The sequence below is a fragment of the Pecten maximus genome, chromosome 2 (assembly GCF_902652985.1).
Source record: "Pecten maximus chromosome 2, xPecMax1.1, whole genome shotgun sequence".
Taxonomy (NCBI): Eukaryota; Metazoa; Mollusca; class Bivalvia; order Pectinida; family Pectinidae; genus Pecten; species Pecten maximus.
In genome coordinates, this window is record NC_047016.1 from 10155793 (window position 1) to 10182579 (window position 26787).

Consider the following 26787-nt stretch of genomic DNA (forward strand, 5'->3'; position numbering starts at 1 on the left):
AAAAACCAAAACAATAGGTTTTTACCTGGGTCTGATATTGCTACAGATCGATTGATATCACCGCTTACTGTATGTGGCGAATCCAAAGTGAGGGGTTCGCCACGGGGAAATGTGACGACACCGATACACAGGTGAGTTAAAAATCAGTAGCGAGCAGTAAAAGGACAGACGCCCGACGTTAGCTCATAATTCCTATTCAGGTTAGGATTAGAACTGGTTAATAAAAACATTACATTGGATTTCGTGTTGTTTTATCAGTGACTGCCAGTGTCAAGTTCGTATAAATTTATACCACAGGAAACGACCTAAATAAACTCGGTTTCTCCGATCTCTGTGCTTTGGAAATAATATGGAATATTTTAAACTTCAAAGCGAACATAAGAATGTCTCTATGATAAACATAAATGATTTTAGATGTAATTGTCGGCGAGTCCTTAGATCGTATGTCAAATTAGGAACACACGGATGAAACAGGGATGTATGACCCCCCGATTTGAGGTGCTACGATGGTACTGTGCCGCGAATAAGAAAATCATTAAGGTTTTGTTATTTTAATACACACATTTTTATACAATTAGTAATAGTAATCTGACATCAGTAAAAGCACAAACAAAAACACCGTTTATTAACAATAATAACGCAAATATTTTCATCCAAAATCGACCCAAGTCTGACTACCATTACGGACCAAATCCAAGATGGCGACGTGCATTTCGGCTTATCGGGTAAGTCGGTTAATCGGGTAAAAAGTCCCCGCAAATAGGCAACCCGATTAAGCGGAATGCACTGTAGATACATTGTATCATTCACATTGTCATAATTACATATCCTTATTTTCATTGCTAGTAAAAAAATATATAATAGTTTTATGATATAATGGAATTGTAAAATGATGATTTCTTGCTTCTTTTTCTTTCTTTCTTTTCTTTTTTTTTGTTTGTTAAAGAAAGTGAACAGATAGAAACAAATATACCGTACACATGAAAATGTCAGGAATCCAAAGAGGTTAAAGAAACAGTAAATGGACTTTTTTTTATTATCTTAAATTTATCTTTCCTGGAGCACATATGAAGAAAATTATCACTATACTGGGGACCTAGGCAATTGGCCAGAATGAAAATGCTGGGGACCAATGCAAGAAGATGGTGTGTTCCATCGAAAAATAAGAATGCTGAAGACCTACTATTGGCAATGGCCAGATCCATTGGTAAATGAGAATGTTTGGGACCTAGACAATGGCCAGATCCATTGGTAAATGAGAATGTTGTGGACCTAGACAATGGCCAGATCCATTGGTAAATGAGAATGTTTGGGACCTAGACAATGGCCAGATCCATTGGTAAATGAGAATGTTGTGGACCTAGACAATGGCCAGATCCATTGGTAAATGAGAATGTTTGGGACCTAGACAATGGCCAGATCCATTGGTAAATGAGAATGTTTGGGACCTAGACAATGGCCAGATCCATTGGTAAATGAGAATGTTGTGGACCTAGACAATGGCCAGATCCATTGGTAAATGAGAATGTTTGGGACCTAGACAATGGCCAGATCCATTGGTAAATGAGAATGTTGTGGACCTAGACAATGGCCAGATCCATTGGTAAATGAGAATGTTGTGGACCTAGACAATGGCCAGATCCATTGCAATTTGGTAAATGAGAATGCTGGGAACCAGGCAATGGATGGTTAGATCAATTGGTAAATAAAAATGTTGGGGACCTAGCTTTAGGCAATGACCGAATCCATTGGTAAATGATTTAGAAGTTCGACCTTGGAAATGGCCAGATCCATCGGTAAATGAAGATGTTGTGGACCTTGGCAATGGCCAGATCTATTTGTAAATGAGAATGCTTGGGACCTAAGAGATGGGCATGTCCATTGATAAATGAGAATGCTTGGGACCTAAGAGATGGCCACATCCATTGGTAAATGAGAATGCTTGGGACCTAAGAGATGGCCACATTAATTGATAAATGAGAATGCTTGGGACCTAAGAGATGGCCACATTAATTGATAAATGAGAATGCTTGGGACCTAAGAGATGGCCACATTAATTGGTAAATGAGAATTATAGGGACCTAAGAGATGGCCACATTAATTGGTAAATGAGAATGCTTGGGACCTAAGAGATGGCCACATTAATTGGTAAATGAGAATTATAGGGACCTAAGAGATGACCACATTAATTATAACTAGTAAATGAGAATTCTGGGGACTAAAAGATTCAAAAAATTATTAAGTGTGAGTATTAATTGATTGTCAACTTGTTCAGTGAAACCAATGATCAATCATAGAATTCCAACACATACTTTACAGAGTCCTTATTCATCTGTTTCAAAGATAACTTAAAAGTAGTGAATTCATTAGTACCGTATTACTACAGACATATTCATCGAATATCCACGTTCATGAAGTCATAGGTTTGTAATACATTACAAAAAATACTGAAATGGATTGGCTGGTTAAGGTTTCTATTGGAATCTTGATTCTGAAAAACTTGAAACCAACCCTTGACCATCCTTCATAAAACATGGCCAGTCTTTGGTATTGTCAAATATTCTTTGGATAAATACGTAGTTGGATTAGTTAGAGTTCTGTAAAAATAGGCTTATCATTCTGGCACTGTGGGAATCTGATTTACAGCAGTAGAGTGTCTATAAAATATTCATGCAGTCATTGTTTTGATCTTGCATTTATATTTCATAGCTGTACTTGCATCATAGGTAGTACTGTCTCAGCTGATTTGGTAACAAGTCGTTCCATGTCTCTTCTTATCGTTCTGCTGCTGCATTGTTGAATTTCCCATAGAATTGAACTATCAAAGCAAACAAGTAACAATTTTAACACGATTACGTTTTTTTGTTTGGCACATACTTAAAACCTGAGTATCCCTTTCATTGGAGAATGTCTGAGATTCAAGTGATGTCAGAGAGATGCTTTAACGAGAACTGCAAACACTGTTGAAATATACATATTAATGTATACAGGTATGAGTCACAACCTTTGATGCTATTTATATAATTGATGAAAGCATAGGGAAAATATTTCGGGGTGTACTTAGCTAGTAAATACAGATTATACCTTCTCATCTGTCTTCTAAACCACAGATAATAAATATGAATACTGTATTTTATTTAGTTTGTTTTGTATTGTTTAAGACCTATCAACATTAACGCTAAGGTCATTTTAGGATGACCTCCCCTTTGTGGAGATGCATGTGTGTGGTGATTGTTAGTGTTTTTGGGGAGGGGGGGGGGGGGGGGGGCTGCAATATATGGTCATGCTTGTCTTCTTTATAACGTACCTCACTGAAGCATACTGCCAAAGACACCCAGCAGGACACCCCACCTGTTCAGGTATATACTGACAACAGGTGAACCAGCCGTCCCACTCTCAAAAATGGTGAACGCTAAACTGGAATAGCAACTACCATTTTTATATACTATTGTATGTTATCAAGGGAGACATTAGGAAGAAGAAAGTTGTCTTAAGAGAAGAGAAGGGATAAGATCCAAATTTAGCTGCCTCTTAAGATCATGCATGCAGTGCCTATTGTATTTCATATTGTGAAATGGAATACATTGTAACTTATTTGATTTAAATTAATTAAGATAATAATATTTTAGTTTAAAAATGATTATTTCTGAAAATGGACTGGTAAAAGAATATAGGTAGAATTTTTACTGTGGTGAGTTTTGATGTATTATTTTGGGTCAATTATGATCACTGATTTAGGTATTTTAGCAGGACTATTGAATGTTAAGTTAAAACTAGAAAAATACATGTACATCTTTTACTATTGAAGATTGATGGAAGATATGTGTGAATTATTATAGGCATCTGAAGTTGGATTGTTTATAAGAATTTGTGAGTTTGAAACCTCAGTAGTGTAATGTATGAGTTGATAGTTAAATTGCCTGCTGAATGGCCTGGTTGAGTGATGGGTACAGTCTGTCTAGGGTTGTCCTGACGGTGGTGTCTGGTGTGTTTGTCCTGCCCACCTTGACAGGTATTTACCTGGTGTATCTGGCAGGCTATCAGCTGTGTTGGAGGTAGATGGGGGATAGATTTAACACATTAGTGTGACCTTTTTGTCTAAAGTGTATTGGTGCCAGCTTCCAGTTTAAATGTGTTTGACATGGAGTTATTTAAAAGGATGTCCCTTGTTTATTACCAAACCTACACAACTACTTACAGTCCTATGAACCATTGTTCCAAACAGTTTTACCAGAACCCCATATACCTATATACTTTGTATGGGTATAGATTCACCTGCCATTTCAGATGTATAGGTTAGGTATGCTGTGTAATCACCTGTGTGTGTTTACTAATTAACAGGTGTGTCTATGATGTTGTACCAGATTAGACACAGCAGTCACGCACAATTGATTACTTAATGTTTTGTGGAATTTGCTTTCTTATGAGAACTTGATTTTTATTTCTGTGACAAATACATCGAGAAATTTTACGTATTCTACAAGATGTCTGCTGTACTGATTGACATCAGTGGTTAGATACAGTACAGACTATTATTCTGAAAGTATTTTGGCAGATCGGATATATTGTCCTGGTACAATGAACCTAACAGCAGATCTGTATGCTCCTGTATCCACTTACTATTCAAAATTGTTTTCCTTATTGAAGTTGGTTGTCATTACTACATTATTAGCAAGTTCCAATTTTAATTGTTAGCACTATGGATTACATGTTCACTTTTTTTTTATGCAGCCGGAGTCAGTCCACTGACCCCTATACAAGGTTTGAGCTAAAAGGATTTGGCTGAAAATTTTAAGATCTGCTTTTCAAGACCCATGCAGATAGTTAGAATCAAATAATCCTCATCTAGTTGGAAGCTTAGGGTTTTCAACATGTATAAGGTGTTTACCAAAATTATATGATCCTAATAGGGTATCTGGGGAGGGATAAACTTTACTATGATTTATGTAGGGAAATAACATTTGTGATATGAGCATTGTTGGTGAGTATAATCAGTATAGCATTTTGACGGTTTATTGACCCTGACTGACCCAAAGAGGCTAATGTGCTGGGCAAAAATCCGTCAAATTCACTGAAATTTCGAAAAACTTCATGATATGCAGATGTGGTAGAATCAGATACTTTTCACATATTTACAGGTGTTCTAAGAATATATACTTGAACTTTTACTTGTGCATTTCAGTTGGTTAGTCCTAGTTTTATAAGTTTGTTTTAACCCTCAATGGAAAAGTCATCATAATATTAGTTGGCCTGATGATCGCCACTGAAGGTTTGTCTCAGGATTTTGAAGTTTCTGAATTAAATATGAAGAGAAATTTTTACTGAAAATTTAGTGTATTTCAGATTTCTGTAGACATGTCAAAATGAAATTTTTGTATATATAGAAACTTGTTAAATAACTACCAGATTTATCACAATGTCTTGTGAGAGAGAGACTTGTGTTTGGATTACTTTGATAGAATGATTTACCTAATTAAATATCACTATAGAGCCATACGGGTACTTCAACAGTTAGTATGTCTGTATAAAGGCTCGAGTTTGATAACAGTTTACCCAATAATAGGAGAAATGTGTAGCAGTAGTGCTTAACAAAAACTCTATTTACTTTACTTATTAGAACGATTCTGTGAGCAGCTGTCGTCTTTAGAATTATCGTGTAGTAATTGTAGGGCGGTAAGGATAATTTCCGTGTGCCGACATCATTACTTTTACCTGTGGATTGCTTAATTGACTTGAAGCTCCATAGAATACCATCATAACAGAACAGATATTGTGTTAACAGAAAATTAAAATTTGATTTTTTTTTTCTTGTGATTTATGATTGGATTTGAATATAAAGGAAAGATTTGTTGGAAAGAATGTTAAGGTATTTAATCTTAATCCCAGGTAGTGTGTGTGATGATTGATTATTAAAGAGAAAATAGAAGCAAAATGAGTTTGAAATTACAGGAGGTCTTCGTGCAGTTGTAAATTATACAGATTTTAAAAACTTTGGCTGTTTATAGCTTTTATTTCTAATCATGTATGGCTTCTATAAGAATGTTGGACAAACATTTACATGGTTGACTGACAAAAACATTAACTGACCAGGAGGGCTCTTTTTTATCTGAGATATCCAGGTCTCAACAAGTATCAAAGCTTTCAGAAGGTCCCTCTACAGACTAGTCATATGTGCCAGGAGGTATTCAAATTAAATGTTTTGTTTTATCTCGCTGGTTCAAGTTGTGAAATGTGTAAAGTCTTTAAAAAAATCCATTTTAATTGTTTAACAAGTATTGAAATATGTCCAGATGAAGCTAACCTAGCTGTGGCCCTGGTAGGTCTGTCCTTTATCAGTCAACAGGTCAAAGGCCCTGAAGTTCCTCTACAGTACTTGAGTGTGTTTTTATGGGAGATTGAGCCCCAGATTTGGGTCACTCTGGTGATCTGATTGGTGGATTATTGTTTGATGACTGGAGAATTATCATCCCAGTCAATATTTACTCCTCCATGTTATCTGTGCTGCTCAGCAGTGGTAAGGTACAGTGATTGAGCTGAAATCAACTATCACATATATACAGGTGCTTACTGCCTCCCTTTTTGTTGTGACTCTTCCTCCCTCTGAAGAATGATATCGATATTATCATTGGTCTTCCTTTTCAGGGCCTCCATTTTGTTTAGGAGACCAACTTGAAGTAATATACACCAAAGTTATTATGTTGAATACATTAAAATGTGATAAGCATTACTTCACATTCAATAAATCTTGTCACATTTCTCTAAAACAAAAACAAAAAAGCACTTAACTTTTCTTTGCTGCAAATAACCTTACAATTCAAGTGTATGGCCGGATCAGACATGTTAAAATAAGAGCGATATTAATATTTTCTACACAAATTAAACCAGACATACATAGCTGATTTAAACTGGAACAAATGATTATCTGAATGTGATGATGCAAGTTTTGAGACAGTTTTAGCAATACTTTATCAACTCTAGCAAAATCAGGAGACAGTGTGTCAAAACAAGCAATGGTATAGGGGATGTGTGTCAACTCTAGGAGTAGTAGGAGTACATTGTGTCAACTCTAGGAGTAGTACATTGTGGTTGTGTCAACTCCAGCAGTGGTAGGAGTCCATTGTGTCAACTCCAGCAGTGGTAGGAGTCCATTGTGTCAACTCTAGCAATGGTAGGAGTCCATTGTGTCAACTCCAGCAGTGGTAGGAGTCCATTGTGTCAACTCTAGCAATGGTAGGAGTCCATTGTGTCAACTCCAGCAGTGGTAGGAGTCCATTGTGTCAACTCTAGCAATGGTAGGAGTCCATTGTGTCAACTCCAGCAGTGGTAGGAGTCCATTGTGTCAACTCTAGCAATGGTAGGAGTCCATTGTGTCAACTCCAGCAGTGGTAGGAGTCCATTGTGTCAACTCTAGCAATGGTAGGAGTCCATTGTGTCAACTCCAGCAGTGGTAGGAGTCCATTGTGTCAACTCTAGCAATGCTTGGAGTCCATTGTGTCAACTCTAGCAATGCTTGGAGTCCATTGTGTCAACTCCAGCAGTGGTAGGAGTCCATTGTGTCAACTCCAGCAGTAGTTGGAGTCCAGTGTGTCAACTCCAGCAGTGGTAGGAGTCCATTGTGTGAACTCTAGCAATGGTAGGAGTCCATTGTGTCAACTCTAGCAATGCTAGGAGTCCATTGTGTCAACTCTAGCAATGTTAGGAGTCCATTGTGTCAACTCTAGCAATGCTAGGAATCCATTGTGTCAACTCTAGCAGTGATAGGAGTCCATTGTGTCAACTCTAGCAATGTTAGGAGTCCATTGTGTCAACTCTAGCAATGTTAGGAATCCATTGTGTCAACTCCAGTTTCCTCCAACAGTAAGACCCCTCGTGATCACAAGCTTCCATCTGGGCCAACAAGAGTGATCATTATGAATGAATATAACTTGTTTCACAATTGTTGTAAAATAAATTGATTTTTGTTTCACTTATCAACAGTGTATAATGACTGCATTCTGGAATTCCATGTTAACATATGACAGGAAAACAAGGGGAAACTAAGGTTTAACTATTTTAAAAGGAACTTCCATTTAATTAACTGACATCCATAAAAATAACCTTAAAATTTAATCAAAAATGCTTTGGTGTGGCACTACCTATATACACTGATGACCAATCGAAGCACTCCATGAAATGGTTTACTTTCATTCAATAAAGACCCTAATGAGTCAGTTGGTGTTTTCTGAAGTTTATGTCATGTTACTGACTAAAGTTACAGACAGTTGGTGTAATATAACTGGCATGACTAAGGAATCCTGACGACATACAGTGAAGTAAGCCTGAAACATGTACAACTACTTGGTATTTTAAGGCGGTGATTCGACACAGTATCAGCTGTTTGTTTATGATGTTAATGTGACTTGACAGTGATACATGGAAAAACAGGACCATTTGTTTGTATGATGACACCAGTTCTATTATATGGGTGAATTGCTCAAATTACAGATATTTGAGTATATGTTCCGTTGTTTATTTTTAAGTTTTATGTTGCTTAGCTCCAGATTGATGCAACCAACATTAATTTCAAAATCAATTTCCAGAATGTAAATTTTATCAATTCCTTACTAGTTAAGAGGTGATAACGCAATAAAGATTATCAAATAAAAACTGATATTGAATTATTAGTGCTAAAAGATCTTGAAATGTATTGAAGAAACTATGGATGAAACATATCAACAAGCAATCCTCAACTAATGGTTGATTAGGAAATCTTAACTTCGGCTCCTTGTTCCTGAAACAAAGAAATTATATAAAATATATCTACAAATGTCTTGTTTGAACAATTTCTAATTGTGACACCGCCCCTGACAGTTTAACAAACTGTATAGCTATGCTGCTAATGTATTGGCATATGTATAGCTTTGATTATAGACAATTGGCCAATATTTACAACATTTGTCTAGGGCATATATATGATCCTTTGTAAACAAACAATAGGCATTCTGCCATCCTTTGTTTTCAGAGAAGGTACCTTGAGACTGTTTATGTACGATTTATTTGTTGCTGGTTCTATAGGGTAAAGCAGAGGATACATGCAGCACCCAGTGCAACTGTATAACATGCAGTGTATGATTCATGCTGTTTGATGTGCCACATTCCATAGCCATATATATATCATGCTGAGATGACCCCTTAGTTGGTATTTGATGCTAAGATGACCCCTCTAACTCCTCTGTCTTCCATTTTTGAAATTGGAGTAGGAGGTACAGACAGTGCCTAAGGTCTTAATTGTTGCACCTGCAAACTTAACCTTAGGAATGGAGAGACACTGATAAAAAAAATTGTAAATGACAATAAAAGTGTTAAAAAAAACTTAAGTGCCAAGAACAATTGCACCTGTTATACACTTTTTTTGATGCACCATAAAAATACAGCAGATTATAGTTCATACACATTTGACTGACAGCCAAAATCGTAAATGTTACCACCGTATATAAGATCAGGTGTGTATAAAATCTCTCCTAAAGGCATGACAATTGCTAGGATTTATTTTTTGTAGCATTCATGATCAAATTCAATTAAGTATTTCCTAACAAATATAGTTTTTGTCAAGATAAGCCTGAGGCCTTTTGTGGTTCCTGACATTTTTTTTGTGGAGGTTCCCCTTGCAGAGGTATAGGGCGATGGTATCAGGCCTTGACGTGTGTGAGGTTTTGTGACGTTTCGTCACGGTCTTTGTTTTGCGGGTGGTGTCTGACCTGCCTGATGCTGGCAGGGTGTACAGTCAATCTTCACTAAGTTCAGGTGTACAATATTTCAGCTTGAATGCATCTGTTGACCTACATTGATACAAATCATTTATCTTTTCTAATTTTAAAACGTTTTTTGTTTACACCTGTAATTTGGTACTCGGAACACCCAACTTGCTCATTTATATAATTTTGATAACTTAATATGTACATAGGTTAATACCTTTGAGGAATTCCTCAACTTTGATTTTGATACGAGAATAATTCCCTGTGTAGACTGCTCTCTGGTACAACAATGATATTGTCAATAACTACTCGTCAATTATGGCATTACAGTCAATAGAATGACACGTTTAGATTAACACCTTTTCAACATTCACGTATAATCTTTCCATCTACCTATTTTTGTTTGCGTTGGTTATTTTTATGATAAAGTAAACAAAGGATGACCAATAGTTTACTAATGTGAGGATACGTTGGATACTGTACAAAGACCTATTTTAGTGGTGTATCATTTTCAGCTCTTTCTGTTTTCATTCTAAATGTCTTGTTCTAAATAATGATTGTTAGTATTAATAGGTTCAATCATAATTAATTGTCTCGAACAAACTCCCGGGGCCCTGTGGCAGAATGGAGGTGGTATGTGTGGACCTGGTAATAATTGAATTAGAATCTGGAATATTTATGTTTCTTCATTTGGAAAGAGGAATGGGTGTTTGGTTATATTGTACATAAATCATAGAACATACATCATATTTGTGTATGGCAGCCAACATATAGTAAAACGATAAAATCAGCTCCTCTAGACTTATAGTAGGGTTTCTGGGTCACACACTTGCCAGAGCACCTGTCGTGGAGATAACAGGGAAGACTTCTGATTGGCAGATGGCTTTTCCTGTATACACTCTGTCATATACAGTTACCTCACCGACTACCTGCTGTATCACTAATGGTTGTTGGTTGTCCTAGCTATGTTACCCTGTTTTATACTCCCAATTAATTATTCTGTTGTAATATATATATGATCTATAACAAAACTTTTTCAATAGTTAAAAAAGAATGAAAATGTATCAAGCAAAAGCAACCCTTTCAAAATAATAGATAGATTCATCGCTATCTCATGCACTGTATAACATTTAATATGTATCATAGTCGAGTACAGTATATAATCTGAATCTGTTTAATCAGAGATTGGATTATAATATTGGTTAAAATAAATTATTTATGTAATTACTATTCATAGGTTATCATTGGAGTGTGCAAGTGTTGCCCTTATTTAATGGCAACATTTAACTTTAAAACAATAATCAAAATAGTAAAAGCAAATTTAGTACAGTAAATGACATGGTGGACATCTCAACACACCCATCAATTATTGAATATCAACCAAAATTTACTGATCTCAGATGACTCTGGAAATTAGAATTACTGTGGATCATTTCTCAATTGATGTCAGTGTTATATTTCCATTGTAATTTGGACATTTCAAGTTTTTTGGTGTATGATGAAGATAAAACCCCTTAGATTTTGAGAAATTGAATTAAAATCGTGACTAATTGCTTCTCTAGCTGACCTCAGAATCAATTTATAGTCAAATTTGTGTCAGGCATGTTTTGTGCTCACTTCAATGGAAAAGTAATGATGGAAATCATCAATATTGAGAACTGGTAATTTTGTGTAAGTTTACAATTAGTTTTGTAATATTTGCACTTAAAATATTCACATATTGCATCATAACCCTGTAATAAGGTACCTATATAGCTTTTAAGGTATGATCAACGCAAAGTATTTATGATTGAATTTTTTTTCTGGAGTACAAATATATGATTGATAAAAACACCTGAAATAAGACATTGTGTAGTTCTCAATATCTTTATCAATCTGAACTTGTCAGATTTGTGAGGTCGTGTGTGAGATTTCTTCCTCTGAAGCCCAAGTTGAGAAATACTAGATGCATCGGGCTAGATGAAGCATGTAACACCAGCTTAGTAATAGTGACAGTTAATTTGTATATGAATCCTAGGTTACATGAATCTGGGAGATATATATAGGTATGAATAATTCAGTGGTGTAGCTGTCTTTCAATTAGTGGTTATAGAAATAATGTGTGTTTATGATTGGGTCTCCCTACTGCTGTAGGGCTTGATAGTGTTACATGGATGTTTCCATATTATGTATGACTTTGTACCATGACATATAGTATGATAGGGCCACATCAAATATAACTACTATGACCTTACCATATATTGGGTCTGTATGACTGATGGAACCTGGATCCTTACAGTATGACAGGTCTGAGTATGACTACTGATGGAATCTGGATCCTTATAGTATGACAGGTCTGAGTATGATAGGACTGCTGATGGAACCTGGATCCTTATAGTATGACAGGTTTGAGTATGACAACTGATAGAACCTGGATACTTATAGTATGACAGGTCTGAGTATGACTACTGATGGAATCTGGATCCTTATATAGTATGACAGGTCTAAGTATCATAGGTCTGAGTATGATAGGTCCGAGTATCACTACTGATGGAACCTGGATCCTTATAGTATGACAGGTCTGAGTATGACAGGTCTGAGTATCACAGGTCTGAGTATGATAGGTCTGAGTATGACTACTGATGGAATCTGGATCCTTACAGTATGACAGGTCTGAGTATCACAGGTCTGAGTATCACAGGTCTGAGTATGATAGGTCTGAGTATCACAGGTCTGAGTATCACAGGTCTGAGGATGATAGGTCTGAGTATGACAGGTCTGAGTATGACTACTGATGGAACCTGGATCCTTATAGTATGACAGGTCTGAGTATGACAGGTCTGAGTATGACAGGTCTGAGTATGATAGGTCTGAGTATCACAGGTCTGAGTATCACAGGTCTGAGTATGATAGGTCTGAGTATGATAGGTTTGAGTATGATAGGTCTGAGTATGACAGGTTTGAGTATCACAGGTCTGTGTATCACAGGTCTGAGTATGATAGGTCTGAGTATCACAGGTCTGAGTATCACAGGTCTGAGTATGATAGGTCTGAGTATGATAGGTCTCAGTATCACAGGTCTCAGTATCACAGGTCTGAGTATCACAGGTCTCAGTATCACAGGTCTGAGTATGATAGGTCTGAGTATGATAGGTCTCAGTATGACAGGTCTCAGTATGACAGGTCTCGGTATGACAGGTCTCGGTATGACAGGTCTCAGTATGACTGATGGAACCTGGATCCTTATAGTAGACAGGTCTGTGTATGACTTTGACTGATCGGATAACCTTACAGTATAAGACAACTATATTCTTACAGTAAATATATTTTCTTGACATTTTACCTACAGTAGGGGTGTGTGTATGAAGTATGAAGATGTCTTATAAAACAAATTAATTTTATTAGGGGTTATATCATAATACATATACATGGCATGAACTGTGTTATGAGTGCACACTGGCATTTGATCATGTTCCCTGTTCACAGAGTCAAACGTTCTTTAGACTTTGATGGACCTATGTGCATGTTAGTTGATATTTAAAACATTATCGGCATCACAATCTTGCCGCCATGTACAAGCTTAGTAAAGATAAGGGGAGGCATGGTGCGGTAATCAGAAGGAGTGATGTGTGTCTGTGATGGTGTACACTAATCAGACTGATTGTACACAGATACAGATGTAGGCTTTTTGTAGTGTTAATTCCAGTATAATATACTGTATAATTGTATCGCCACACACGGTCCCTTCTCTTTACTCCAGTATAATATACTGTATAACTGTATCACCACACACGGTCCCTTCTCTTTACTCCAGTATAATATACTGTATAACTGTATCGCCACACACGGTCCCTTCTCTTTACTCCAGTATAATATACTGTATAACTGTATCACCACACACGGTCCCTTCTCTTTACTCCAGTATAATATGCTATACACACGGTCCCTTCTCTTTACTCCAGTATAATATGCTATACACCCGGTCCCTTCTCTTTACTCCAGTATAATATACTGTATAACTGTATCACCACACACGGTCCCTTCTCTTTACTCCAGTATAATATACTGTATAACTGTATCGCCACACACGGTCCCTTCTCTTTACTCCAGTATAATATACTATACACACGGTCCCTTCTCTTTACTCCAGTATAATATACTATACACACGGTCCCTTCTCTTTACTCCAGTATAATATAATGTATAACTGTATCACCACACACGGTCCCTTCTCTTTACTCCAGTATAATATACTATACACACGGTCCCTTCTCTTTACTCCAGTATAATATACTAATAACTGTATCACCACAAACGGTCCCTTCTCTTTACTCCAGTATAATATACTATATAACTGTATCACCACACACGGTCCCTTCTCTTTACTCCAGTATAATATACTGTATAACTGTATCACCACACACGATCCCTTCTCTTTACTCCAGTATAATATACTGTATAACTGTATCACCACACACGATCCCTTCTCTTTACTCCAGTATAATATACTGTATAACTGTATCACCACACACGATCCCTTCTCTTTACTCCAGTATAATATACTGTATAACTGTATCACCACACACGGTCCCTTCTCTTTACTCCAGTATAATATACTGTATAACTGTATCACCACACACGGTCCCTTCTCTTTACTCCAGTATAATATACTATATAACTGTATCACCACACACGGTCCCTTCTCTATACTCCAGTATAATATACTATACACACGGTCCCTTCTCTTTACTCCAGTATAATATACTATATAACTGTATCACCACACGGTCCCTTCTCTTTACTCCAGTATAATATACTATATAACTGTATCACCACACACGGTCCCTTCTCTTTACTCCAGTATAATATACTGTATAACTGTATCACCACACACGATCCCTTCTCTTTACTCCAGTATAATATACTGTATAACTGTATCACCACAAATCCTTCTCTTTACCCAGTATAAATCCTATACTTACTCATAACACATCTTCTTATCCCAGTCACATTTCTATTTACTCCAGTTACACACTAGTCCTTTCACAAATCTTTTACTCCAGTAAATATACTTATAACTGTATCACCACCACGTCCCTTCTCTTCTCCAGTATAATATTATAAATACCCACACGGTCCTTCTCTTATCCTAGTATAATTAACCAATCCTTCTCTTACTCCAATAATATACTTATACTGTATCACCACACAGATCCTTCTTACTCAATATTACTTTAACTGTATCACCACACCACTCTCTTCATAATATATACTGTAAACGTCACCCCTTTCCTTCTCTTACCTATAATAAGATTACTGTCCACCAACAGGTCCCTTCTCTTTACTCCGTTAATTAATATTAACACTCCCTTTCCTTTAACTAGTATATATACTATACACCACGGTCCCTCTTTACTCCAGTTCAATTACTATACCCACGGTCCTCTTTACTCCAGTATAATATACTATATAACTGTATCACCACACGGTCCCTTCTCTTTACTCCAGTATAATATACTATATAACTGTATCACCACACACGATCCCTTCTCTTTACTCCAGTATAATATACTATATAACTGTATCGCCACACACGGTCCCTTCTCTTTACTCCAGTATAATATACTATATAACTGTATCACCACACACGATCCCTTCTCTTTACTCCAGTATAATATACTGTATAACTGTATCACCACACATGGTCCCTTCTCTTTACTCCAGTATGATATACTATATAACTGTATCGCCACACGGTCCCTTCTCTTTACTCCAGTATAATATACTGTATAACTGTATCACCACACATGGTCCCTTCTCTTTACTCCAGTATAATATACTGTATAACTGTATCACCACACATGGTCCCTTCTCTTTACTCCAGTATGATATACTATATAACTGTATCGCCACACGGTCCCTTCTCTTTACTCCAGTATAATATACTATATAACTGTATCACCACACACGATCCCTTCTCTTTACTCCAGTATAATATACTGTATAACTGTATCGCCACACACGGTCCCTTCTCTTTACTCCAGTATAATATACTGTATAACTGTATCACCACACACGGTCCCTTCTCTTTACTCCAGTATAATATACTGTATAACTGTATCACCACACACGGTCCCTTCTCTTTACTCCAGTATAATATACTATATAACTGTATCACCACACGGTCCCTTCTCTTTACTGCAGTATAATATATTATATAACTGTATCACCACACACGGTCCCTTCTCTTTACTCCAGTATAATATATTGTATAACTGTATCACCACACACGATCCCTTCTCTTTACTCCAGTATAATATACTGTATAACTGTATCACCACACACAGTCCCTTCTCTTTACTCCAGTATAATATACTATATAACTGTATCGCCACACGGTCCCTTCTCTTTACTCCAGTATAATATACTATATAACTGTATCACCACACGGTCCCTTCTCTTTACTGCAGTATAATATATTATATAACTGTATCACCACACACGGTCCCTTCTCTTTACTCCAGTATAATATATTGTATAACTGTATCACCACACACGGTCCCTTCTCTTTACTCCAGTATAATATACTATATAACTGTATCACCACACACGGTCCCTTCTCTTTACTCCAGTATAATATGCTGTATAACTGTATCACCACACACGGTCCCTTCTCTTTACTCCAGTATAATATACTGTATAACTGTATCGCCACACACGGTCCCTTCTCTTTACTCCAGTATAATATACTATATAACTGTATCGCCACACACGATCCCTTCTCTTTACTCCAGTATAATATACTGTATAACTGTATCACCACACACGGTCCCTTCTCTTTACTCCAGTATAATATACTATATAACTGTATCACCACACGGTCCCTTCTCTTTACTGCAGTATAATATATTATATAACTGTATCACCACACACGGTCCCTTCTCTTTACTCCAGTATAATATACTATATAACTGTATCACCACACACGGTCCCTTCTCTTTACTCCAGTATAATATATTGTATAACTGTATCACCACACACGGTCCCTTCTCTTTACTGCAGTATAATATATTATATAACTGTATCACCACACACGGTCCCTTCTCTTTACTCCAGTATAATATACTATATAACTGTATCACCACACACGATCCCTTCTCTTTACTCCAGTATAATATACTGTATAACTGTATCACCACACACGGTCCCTTCTCTTTACTCCAGTATAATATACTATATAACTGTATCGCCACACATGGTCCCTTCTCTATACTATACACACGGTCCCTTCTCTTTACTCCAGTATAATATACTATACATACAGTCCCTAATAGGTAAGTATATACACAGACAAAAATTCGACAAACCACAGTATTCTAAAATCAGTTAAACTTTCTTGCTGTCAATCTGGTTTTTCAGGTCAGCAGAAAGATTAGTATAAAATACATCAGATTCTAAACATCTAAGCATTCTTTTCTGAATTTTGAAAATTTGAGCATGTGCAATCAGTTTTTTGAAAATTCCAAAAAGTATGCAGAATAGACAGATTTCCCATTTTACTTTAGATCTCTTATAAATCTCAAATTACACCTATTTGTCTTGATGTTTCAATTATGTTGAATTGCAGGAGCTTACTCAATGGACATATGATTATACTGAAAAGGTTAGCTTCTCTGAGTTCTATCAACAAATCAATGAATCTCCAACCAATCAATTCATTTATAACCCCGGTCCTTTGTAGAAAACACAGGTCTAATGTTCAGTAGAATCATGACTACATCCACACTACTTACATACTGATAGACTTACTAATTGAAGACTCCAATGATGTGATACTTGTTAATAAAAGCCTGGAGTGATAATAGGTTTGATAAGTAAGGGATTTACATAACAGCTGAAGTGTTAAGCTGAAGACAAGGAAAACCAGATGGTGGACCTATGTGGATGTTAACTCGTGTAATTAGTGTCTGTCAGTAGTTGGTCAAGCTGTGACTAACAGTCATTACACAGAGTACAGGTATCACCTGATGTAGGTGTCTATAGAGCCATGTGTGTACCTGGTACCTGGTCAAGCCCAGGGTGTGCCTAGGTGAGGTTGTCACACCTGTATGGCTGGTTACTCTATACACCACCTGTACTGATACCTGTTATGAGATATAATGGCAATATTATTGGTGATAGCTACTTGAGGACCTTTTACATATCAAATAGAAAAAATAGAGTCTCTAATGATGGTGTGAGAAGGGAAGTAACTCTTCAAGGCTTGTTACAGTAAATGTCACTACCAGCTGCTCTGGACAGCCACTACAGCCTGTGGGCATTATATAGCATTAGTAGCTACTGTAAACATCAACACTAAAAATACACAGTTTACTTCTTGGAAACTAAATAAGTGTCCATTATACTATAAATTGTAGTCAACATCAGGTCTGGCCATGCATGATCATTTTGAAGTAGAAGGAAAAAAAAAACAGAAAAAGAAAAACAAAGAAAAGATGGTCAGTGTTCATTGTTTCAGATTGATCACCAATTATGTCAAGGACCAGCTGGATGTGGAGTGTCCTTCCAATCAGTTGATGAGTTAATAAAAAAAACCATGTATGGATGTTCACATTGATTTTAATTTGGTGGGGCGAGGGTTGATTTTCTTGGCATGCCCTTCCAAGTCTAAACCATGCCATTTGAAATATAAAATGTATACCTATTTCAAATCTATACTATATATGTAAATATATTTCAACCTTCACCTTTGTACCGATGACCCCAATTTGAATATTGTAGATATGTATGAAAGTAGTCCTGCCAATAAACGGCCTTGTACAGCAGGACTACTGATAAGGCCAAGTGGTTTGTGATGTTTGTAGTGACCAAACTCTGACTTGTGGCACTTATGGTGGACACTACAAACCCTAGGGGTGGAGGGGGTACCTAAGGTCTACTTCTCTAGTACCCCACCACTCTAAACAAATTCTCCTTATAGCCTTAGTAAAGGATAAACACTACATCTGTATTTATAATATCTATTGATAAACCACAAACATGTATCTCAACATGAGCCTGAAGTTTATATATAGTACTGTCATGTCAAGGATATTTCACACACGTGTATACCCTAAACTGTAACCTTAAAATTACAGAGGTGGTTTTTATTACATATAACTGTTTCCTTAGGCAAAAAAAAAAAATTAAAAAAAAAAATCTTTGAATAAAATGCTTTGATGATGTTTTGATGAAACAAAAACATCAAAATTCACCCAAACAATGACATGAGATTTAAGATTTTTTTTTCCAAATTTATGAAGGTATGAAGTCATAAACAAATTTAAACAGTTAGATACCAGCTGGTAATTGCGACTTTAAATGCAAATGCAAAGCTGGATCAGTATGTGAAGGGAGACAACTCCAGTACTAACACTACAGAGATAATAAAAGAAAGACAACTCTTCCTGGCCTAAGGTCCACACAACTCATATTTTATAATCCTGTTTTGGCAGCAATATTTGCCTTGTAATAATATCTTAATAGTTCTTCAGAATTGATGTGTTAACTGACGATTCCATTTTGAACATTTGAGTGATTGTTGTTTTTGCCTGGGTTACAGTTGTGGAGAGCAGTACATTGGGGAATACTGTCAGCACGACAATCCATGCTGGGGCTCCAATCTCTGTCTAAACAACGGAACATGTATCGTCATCCAGGATAACAACTTCAGGCCAGAATGTAACTGTAAGATAGGTGAGTTTTCATTAGATACTCTCTATTTCTACAATATTCATATATGATTGCTTTCCATCGGTGTGCTGAAATAGTTTGGCTATTATGGAGAAACAATTTAATTGAATTATCAACTAAATAAAGGTTTCAATCCAGTTGCCAAAACCAAATAACTGTTGTGAATGCCATCTGAATGTGTTTCTGTAGTGGCAATGCTGTACACTGGTTATGATTTTTTTTGTAGGATTTTCTGGATCTCTCTGTGAATTTGAGGATCCAGGCAGTGCGTGTTACAGTCATCCTTGTCAGAATGGAGGAACATGTGAACTAGTCAACAGCCTCACCGAATTTGTGTGTCATTGTGTCATAGGCAACAGAGGTAGGCACCCTTAAATGGATCGAAAACATTTCCTCACAAAAACATTGCCTATATTTATTGATTTGACTGTATATGTAATGAAAAAATGTATGAGTATTTTGAAAATTGACAGGTAATATCAGTACAGTGATAATAAGCTGGCATAAAATAGTCGTCAGTATCTCCTTAATTATGATTGTAACAGTGAAAACAAAACTACATAATTTTAAATTCATTTATTTACCTTTAGAGTCGTTTTCCTAAAAAAAAAAAAATCACATTCATAACAGAGTGAAGTGTCTTTAAGTATTCACATAAACAACCTACATTTGCATTCTTAAAATATTCACATAGACAATGGACAGATGATTCCCTGTTTACATTTCTTCAACTGTATATCTATAAATGTATTGAGAGTTTAAACTTCAGTATTAAAGCATTACTAATAGGACAGGAAAGCCAACAGTAGGAAGGGGGATAACTCTGTCAGTCTTAATTTGATCGTCAATTTTGAATAGTTTAAAATATGTAAGGGAAACAAAATTAATTCCTCAGTAATTTTGGTCCTTTCCTTTCTTATTACTGGCCAAATTTCTTTTTCTACATGATGCAAGCAGCAAAGTTGCAAAAGTCAGGGAGCCTAAGGTATCCTCATACAGGATTTTTTATATCTATACTTTAAATTCAAAAATGAATAAGTCAGATAAACTTTGTCACTTATTTTTAAAACAAGTTGCCAACATTAAAAACTGGATAAATGTTTGTGCTATATAGACTTTATTTACTTTGTTACAGGAAAGTTATGTCAGTTAACAGACCACTGTGCCTCGCAGCCATGTCGCAATGGAGGTACATGTCATGCTCTCGAAGATGGCTACCACTGCAATTGTCCGATTGGTTTTACTGGAACAGGATGTCTTGATGATGTGAATGAGTGTACAGAACAACCAGGAATGTGTCTGAATGGCGGGGTGTGTGAAAACACCTATGGAGGATATAGGTATGCAGATTGTTCTTAACTGTGTCACACTATCAAAGTATGTCCCAATCCTCATCTAGAAAAAGTAGGACCTCAACTCTGTCGTGTCACACTATCAAAGTATATGTATTTCCCAATCCTCATCTAGAAAAAGTAGGACCTCATAATTAAATATTGCAAAATCTTTATCTTATAAAAAATCCATGTGCAACCTTTCCCTTACACTAAAATTAAAATCCTTTATATATGTTCCTAGAACTTCTATCAGGCCAAGTCATCGTCATTATGATGTGTTAAGTTCTCTATGACACTTTAGTTTACCTGGTATATCAGTTCAGTTCTATGAAGTATCTACAAATTAGATGTCCAGGTTTCAGGCATATCACTCTTTAAATCCACCAATTAGTATACCCATTATCTCTATACAATGTCTCTACATATCCACCAATTAGTATACCCATTATCTCTATACAATGTCTCTACATATCCACCAATTAGTATACCCATTATCTCTATACAATGTCTCTACATATCCACCAATTAGTATACCCATTATCTCTATACAATGTCTCTACATATCCACCAATTAGTATACCCATTATCTCTATACAATGTCTCTACATATCCACCAATTAGTATGCCATATCTCTATACATGTCTCACATATCCACCAATTAGTATACCCATTATCTCTATACAATGTCTCTACATATCCACCAATTAGTATACCCATTATCTCTATACAATGTCTCTACATATCCACCAATTAGTATACCCATTATCTCTATACAATGTCTCTACATATCCACCAATTAGTATACCCATTATCTCTATACAATGTCTCTACATATCCACCAATTAGTATACCCATTATCTCTATACAATGTCTCTACATATCACCAATTAGTATACCCATTATCTCTATACAATGTCTCTACATATCCACCAATTAGTATACCCATTATCTCTATACAATGTCTCTACATATCCACCAATTAGTATACCATTATCTCTATACAATGTCTCTACATATCCACCAATTAGTATACCCATTATCTCTATACAATGTCTCTACATATCCACCATTAGTATACCCATTATCTCTATACAATGTCTCTACATATCCACCAATTAGTATACCATTATCTCTATACAATGTCTCTACATATCCACCAATTAGTATACCCATTATCTCTATACAATGTCTCTACATATCCAACCAATTAGTATACCCATTATCTCTATACAATGTCTCCACATATCCACCAATTAGTATACCCATTATCTCTATACAATGTCTCTACATATCCACCAATTAGTATACCCATTATCTCTATACAATGTCTCTACATATCCACCAATTAGTATACCCATTATCTCTATACAATGTCTCTACATATCCACCAATTAGTATACCCCATTATCTCTATACAATGTCTCTACATATCCACCAATTAGTATACCCATTATCTCTATACAATGTCTCTACATATCCACCAATTAGTATACCCATTATCTCTATACAATGTCTCTACATATCCACCAATTAGTATACCCATTATCTCTATACAATGTCTCTACATATCCACCAATTAGTATACCCATTATCTCTATACAATGTCTCTACATATCCACCAATTAGTATACCCATTATCTCTATACAATGTCTCTACATATCCACCAATTAGTATACCCATTATCTCTATACAATGTCTCTACATATCCTTAGATTCAGGTAATCCTAATTACACAAGAATTTACTTAAGCATCTTCAAAAAAAAAAGATCCTAGTTAATGTATCTTTAAAGAAATATTAAGAAGGGAGGTTTCAATCACAACATACCCTAACGTCATCAGTGATGAGTGGTTGTTTGATTACGCCAACAAATTTCACTTCTAAATGAGAGGCTTCATCAGGACTATATTTGTTACAATTTTCACCCCTGATGTATATAAAATGGAGCTCAATTTTCCTACTACAATAGTACTATGCTAGTAATGGTATAGGAAAATCTTTTACAGAAAAAACTGGCAAATAACCTGCCTTGCTCAGTTTGATAAATAAAATCCTGGCTAATAACCTGCCTTACTCAGTTTGATAAATGAAATACCTGGCAAATAACCTGCCTTACTCAGTTGGATAAATAAAATACCTGGCTAATAACCTGCCTTACACAGTGGGATAAATAAAATACCTGGCAAATAACTTGCCTTACCCAGTTAGATAAATAAAATACCTGGCTAATAACCTGCATTACACAGTTTGATAAATGAAATACCTGGCAAATAACCTGCCTTACTCAGTGGGATAAATAAAATACCAGGCAAATGACCTGCCTTACCCAGTTGGATAAAGAAGTAACCTGTTTTGCTCAGTTGGATAAATGCTTTTCCATCTAAATGGATTTATTTTTGTTCCATCTCTTCATCCAAACCTCCTCACCATTCTCGGTTTACCAACCACAACAAATTAGAGGTATTCTTCTTAATAGATTGACCTGCCAGATTCCTTTAGAATTTTTACACAATCAATTTGGTCACATGACCCCTGCATTGTTACCCCTTGTAGGAAATGCTGTGTTTGGGGGTCATTTCTCAAACCACAATGGAACATTTAGTCACACTGAAGTGATTTGTGGCCTGGGGTGAAAAAAAATGTTAAAAGTCCTGATAATTATTTTGATTTCTTGCTACACAGCTTTACTGGCTTTAGCTCTGTATCCTGGCGTGACTCGAGGTGATTTGTAATAAATCAATATGCTCTCAAATGATCCATACTCTTAACACTTCATCATATATCATGGTGTCAATCTCGATAGAAAATCCAGGTAGTGTTTAGTCATTTGTAGACCTTTGGAACATGAAAGGATTGGTTTTATTACTTTGGACATATTTGGTGTAATCTAGTACCCCCCTTGTTCCATATTTGTGTAGAGAGGCTTTGTTGAAATCACTGTTAAGACATGTAATTGTCCATTTAGATGTACCTATTTATAAATATACACTGAGATTCTACTCCTGTTTCTATGATATTACTTATCATAACAAGGGATACATGTTCACTTGTCTTTGCCAATTACAGCATTAGGCCCAGTAGTATTGTTTGTGAACAATTTTGTCTCAGATTATTCACAATTTTGAAAACATCCATCATGACTTTTAATAATTATTACTGCTGAAGACACCCGAGTAGCCACGTTTCCCCAGTCTACAGACGCCGCCCGGTTTCCTGCATGGTGTACGGGCCGATGTCTATATCCTGTTACGCAGTCTTAACTTCCTGTGGCCGTCTGATCTCATTATTGATTGGGTGTCGTGTGATTTCCCTATTACCGGCAACGCAGATTTAATTGGTCTTTCATATCACAGACTAATCGTCTATCAATAATTAACAACTTGATTAGTTAACAAACAAGGCTTTTGTCCAATACAATACAGATCGGCTTGCCTGTCTCCTTAACAGAATAAATATTATGTTTTGTCATAAATCCGTTTTTCTCTGATAAAAAGTGAGTAAGTTATAGGTGATGAGCTAGGGCCCCTAGGGTGATGTAATTTGTGATGTCGGACGTCACCTGGTCCAGGTGAGATTGATTGGTTTTTAGCCCAGGTAGTAATAGATCTATTGAAAATGAAGCAGTATAACAAGGTGCTTGGGTATTTGTACCAGTTTAACTGTATTGCTCTGTATATCTACATTTTTTTTTATTTATTTAAATGTCTGCCTTGAATGATTTTGAGAAAAAATTTGAGTTAACTTTTTGGATATATAAAAGAAGCATTGTGATAATTCAGCAAGACCTTGAATAATTTTTTGTTCTTGTTTTGGAAAATTTCCTTACATTTATTGATTTTAGAATGGGCTTTTAAGGTATTTAAAAATTTGATTACAGTACATGCAAATATGAACTTTTATCAATTTACATGTTGAAGAAAACTATTTTATATAGTAAATTAAAAAAAAAAAAAAACTCATCATTGATAATAATGTGAAGAAGCTGATTTAAGTGCTTAGTAAAGAGGATGTAAATCTTGAGATTTAATGACACAAACAACTCAGACAAGACTATTGATATACTGATATTACACTGGCAGACACATACAAGTATTGACATCTCACCAGAATATATTGCTTGATTTAACCATTGGTCAAAATGCCACTGCTTATATATTGGACATATGGACCCAATGCACAGTCCAGAAGGGTAGATAACTGTCATCGACTGGCCAGTTCTACCAATATTTATTGTGACAGATCTGTTCTAGAGATAAATGACTAGTTCCTGCCTAAACTGTGGCTGTGTTAACAGTATTGTGTAGTGGTTATGTCATAGGTTTGTAATTAAATCATTACCTGTCAGTCAGGACCATCTACCTGTAGGCAAATGTGTGTACACCTCTTCAGTGATACGGTTATAAATACATAACTACTGGTAACAGACAGTGTAATGGGTATTGTATGTCAATTAGGATAAATGTTACCCGACTTGCATATGAGAGTTGTTTCTCATTTTGATTCCATAACCAGAATAAAATGAGGGATACAAAAGTTTCTCATACATATATTTGAAATAATTAATAGTCCCCAGATAATTTGACAGTTGAAAACAGATATTTCACGGGGTTCTGTTAGGGTAACATATCTCATTACAGTTAGGGTAACAGTTTGAAATCACAATTTATGGTAATATGCCTCATGTTATATTTGTAATCACTTTCGTATTACAATATATACAAACCATTTTACACACACCATTTTACTGCTAGACATGTACAACAAATATTGATACAGCAAATTTAATATTGTACCAATGGAACTAGATAGTCGGAGAGTTTCTACCTGCATTTGTAATCAGCTAGGAGAGTACAATTAATCTGAGCAAGATGTACTGGAAATTATAGGATTCCAACTACAATTAGTTAATGAATATTATAAAAAATAGAAGGTTACTATCTTATTATAAGTGTTTCTACACAGATTGATTTGATAAACCAAACTCTACAAGTTAAAAAAGTGAAATAGATCTGTATTGTTTTGTCTAGAACAATATTAATCTTAGTGTTTGTTCGAGTATTCTTGTCAGTATTTCCCTCTCATTAACCTTTCAGTTTGTATTCAAGTCAGTTCTGTTTCTTACAGTTGTAACTGCCCAATAAAGTACACTGGCAGGCACTGTGACAGCCTCTTCATCCCCTGCACGCCCAGTCCTTGTGAGAATGAGGGTACCTGCCTGGCCACGAGTTCCTATACCTACCAGTGTCTCTGTCGCACAGGTAAGCACTTTCATATTCTGGTACCAGTTTAGGATGGAAGGAATACAGGGAGATGGACAATTGTGAGATGGTGGAATTATACATTTGTTTCTTAGCTTGTACTTTGTTGTCAGTAGTAAAATTATTCACTTATTATAAAAAGACTTTTTGATTAAAAACAAACCTGATACAGAGACTATACAAATAGTGTTTTACACAAAACTACACAGAGACTACAGGGGCGTAGCTGGGCCCTTGATTAAGTGGATTCACGAACGCTGTAGGCGCGAGTCTGAAAGTGTTGGAAAGTTTTGAAAACATTAAAATGGAGTACAAACAAAGTCGATGGTCTTTTTCCCCAATAATCTTTAATTTTCATTTCTGTTCCCGATGTGTCAGTGTCACTATATGGTTCTGCCAGAGATATGTATATCTGATATTTACAAGTCTCTGGTTCTACTCTGTATACAAGGAGCATTTGACTCCATATTGATGCAATTTTTATTATTTTTTTTATGAAAAATAAGTGGATTCACCTGTGTACCTGCGTACAGGCAGCTACATGCCTGGACTATACAGACAGTGTTTTTTCACAAAACTACACAGAGACTATATAGAGACTATACAGATAGTGTTTTACACAAAACTACACAGAGACTATATACAGACTATACAGATAGTGTTTTACACAAAACTACACAGAGACTATATACAGACTATACAGATAGTGTTTTACACAAAACTACACAGAGACTATATAGAGACTATAC

At 35.9% G+C, this 26787-nt stretch overlaps 1 protein-coding gene across 2 annotated transcripts in view; it reads left to right on the forward strand.

Moving 5' to 3' along the window:
* LOC117316926 (neurogenic locus notch homolog protein 1-like) overlaps positions 1–26787 on the forward strand; it is a 93684-nt gene that overhangs the window by 15045 nt on the left and 51852 nt on the right. For both annotated transcript variants that reach the window (XM_033871705.1, XM_033871712.1), the window contains exons 3-6: positions 19315–19448; positions 19672–19806; positions 20581–20785; positions 25905–26038. In XM_033871705.1, coding sequence (XP_033727596.1) covers positions 19315–19448; positions 19672–19806; positions 20581–20785; positions 25905–26038 — 608 coding nt within the window. The remainder of the gene's footprint in view (positions 1–19314; positions 19449–19671; positions 19807–20580; positions 20786–25904; positions 26039–26787) is intronic.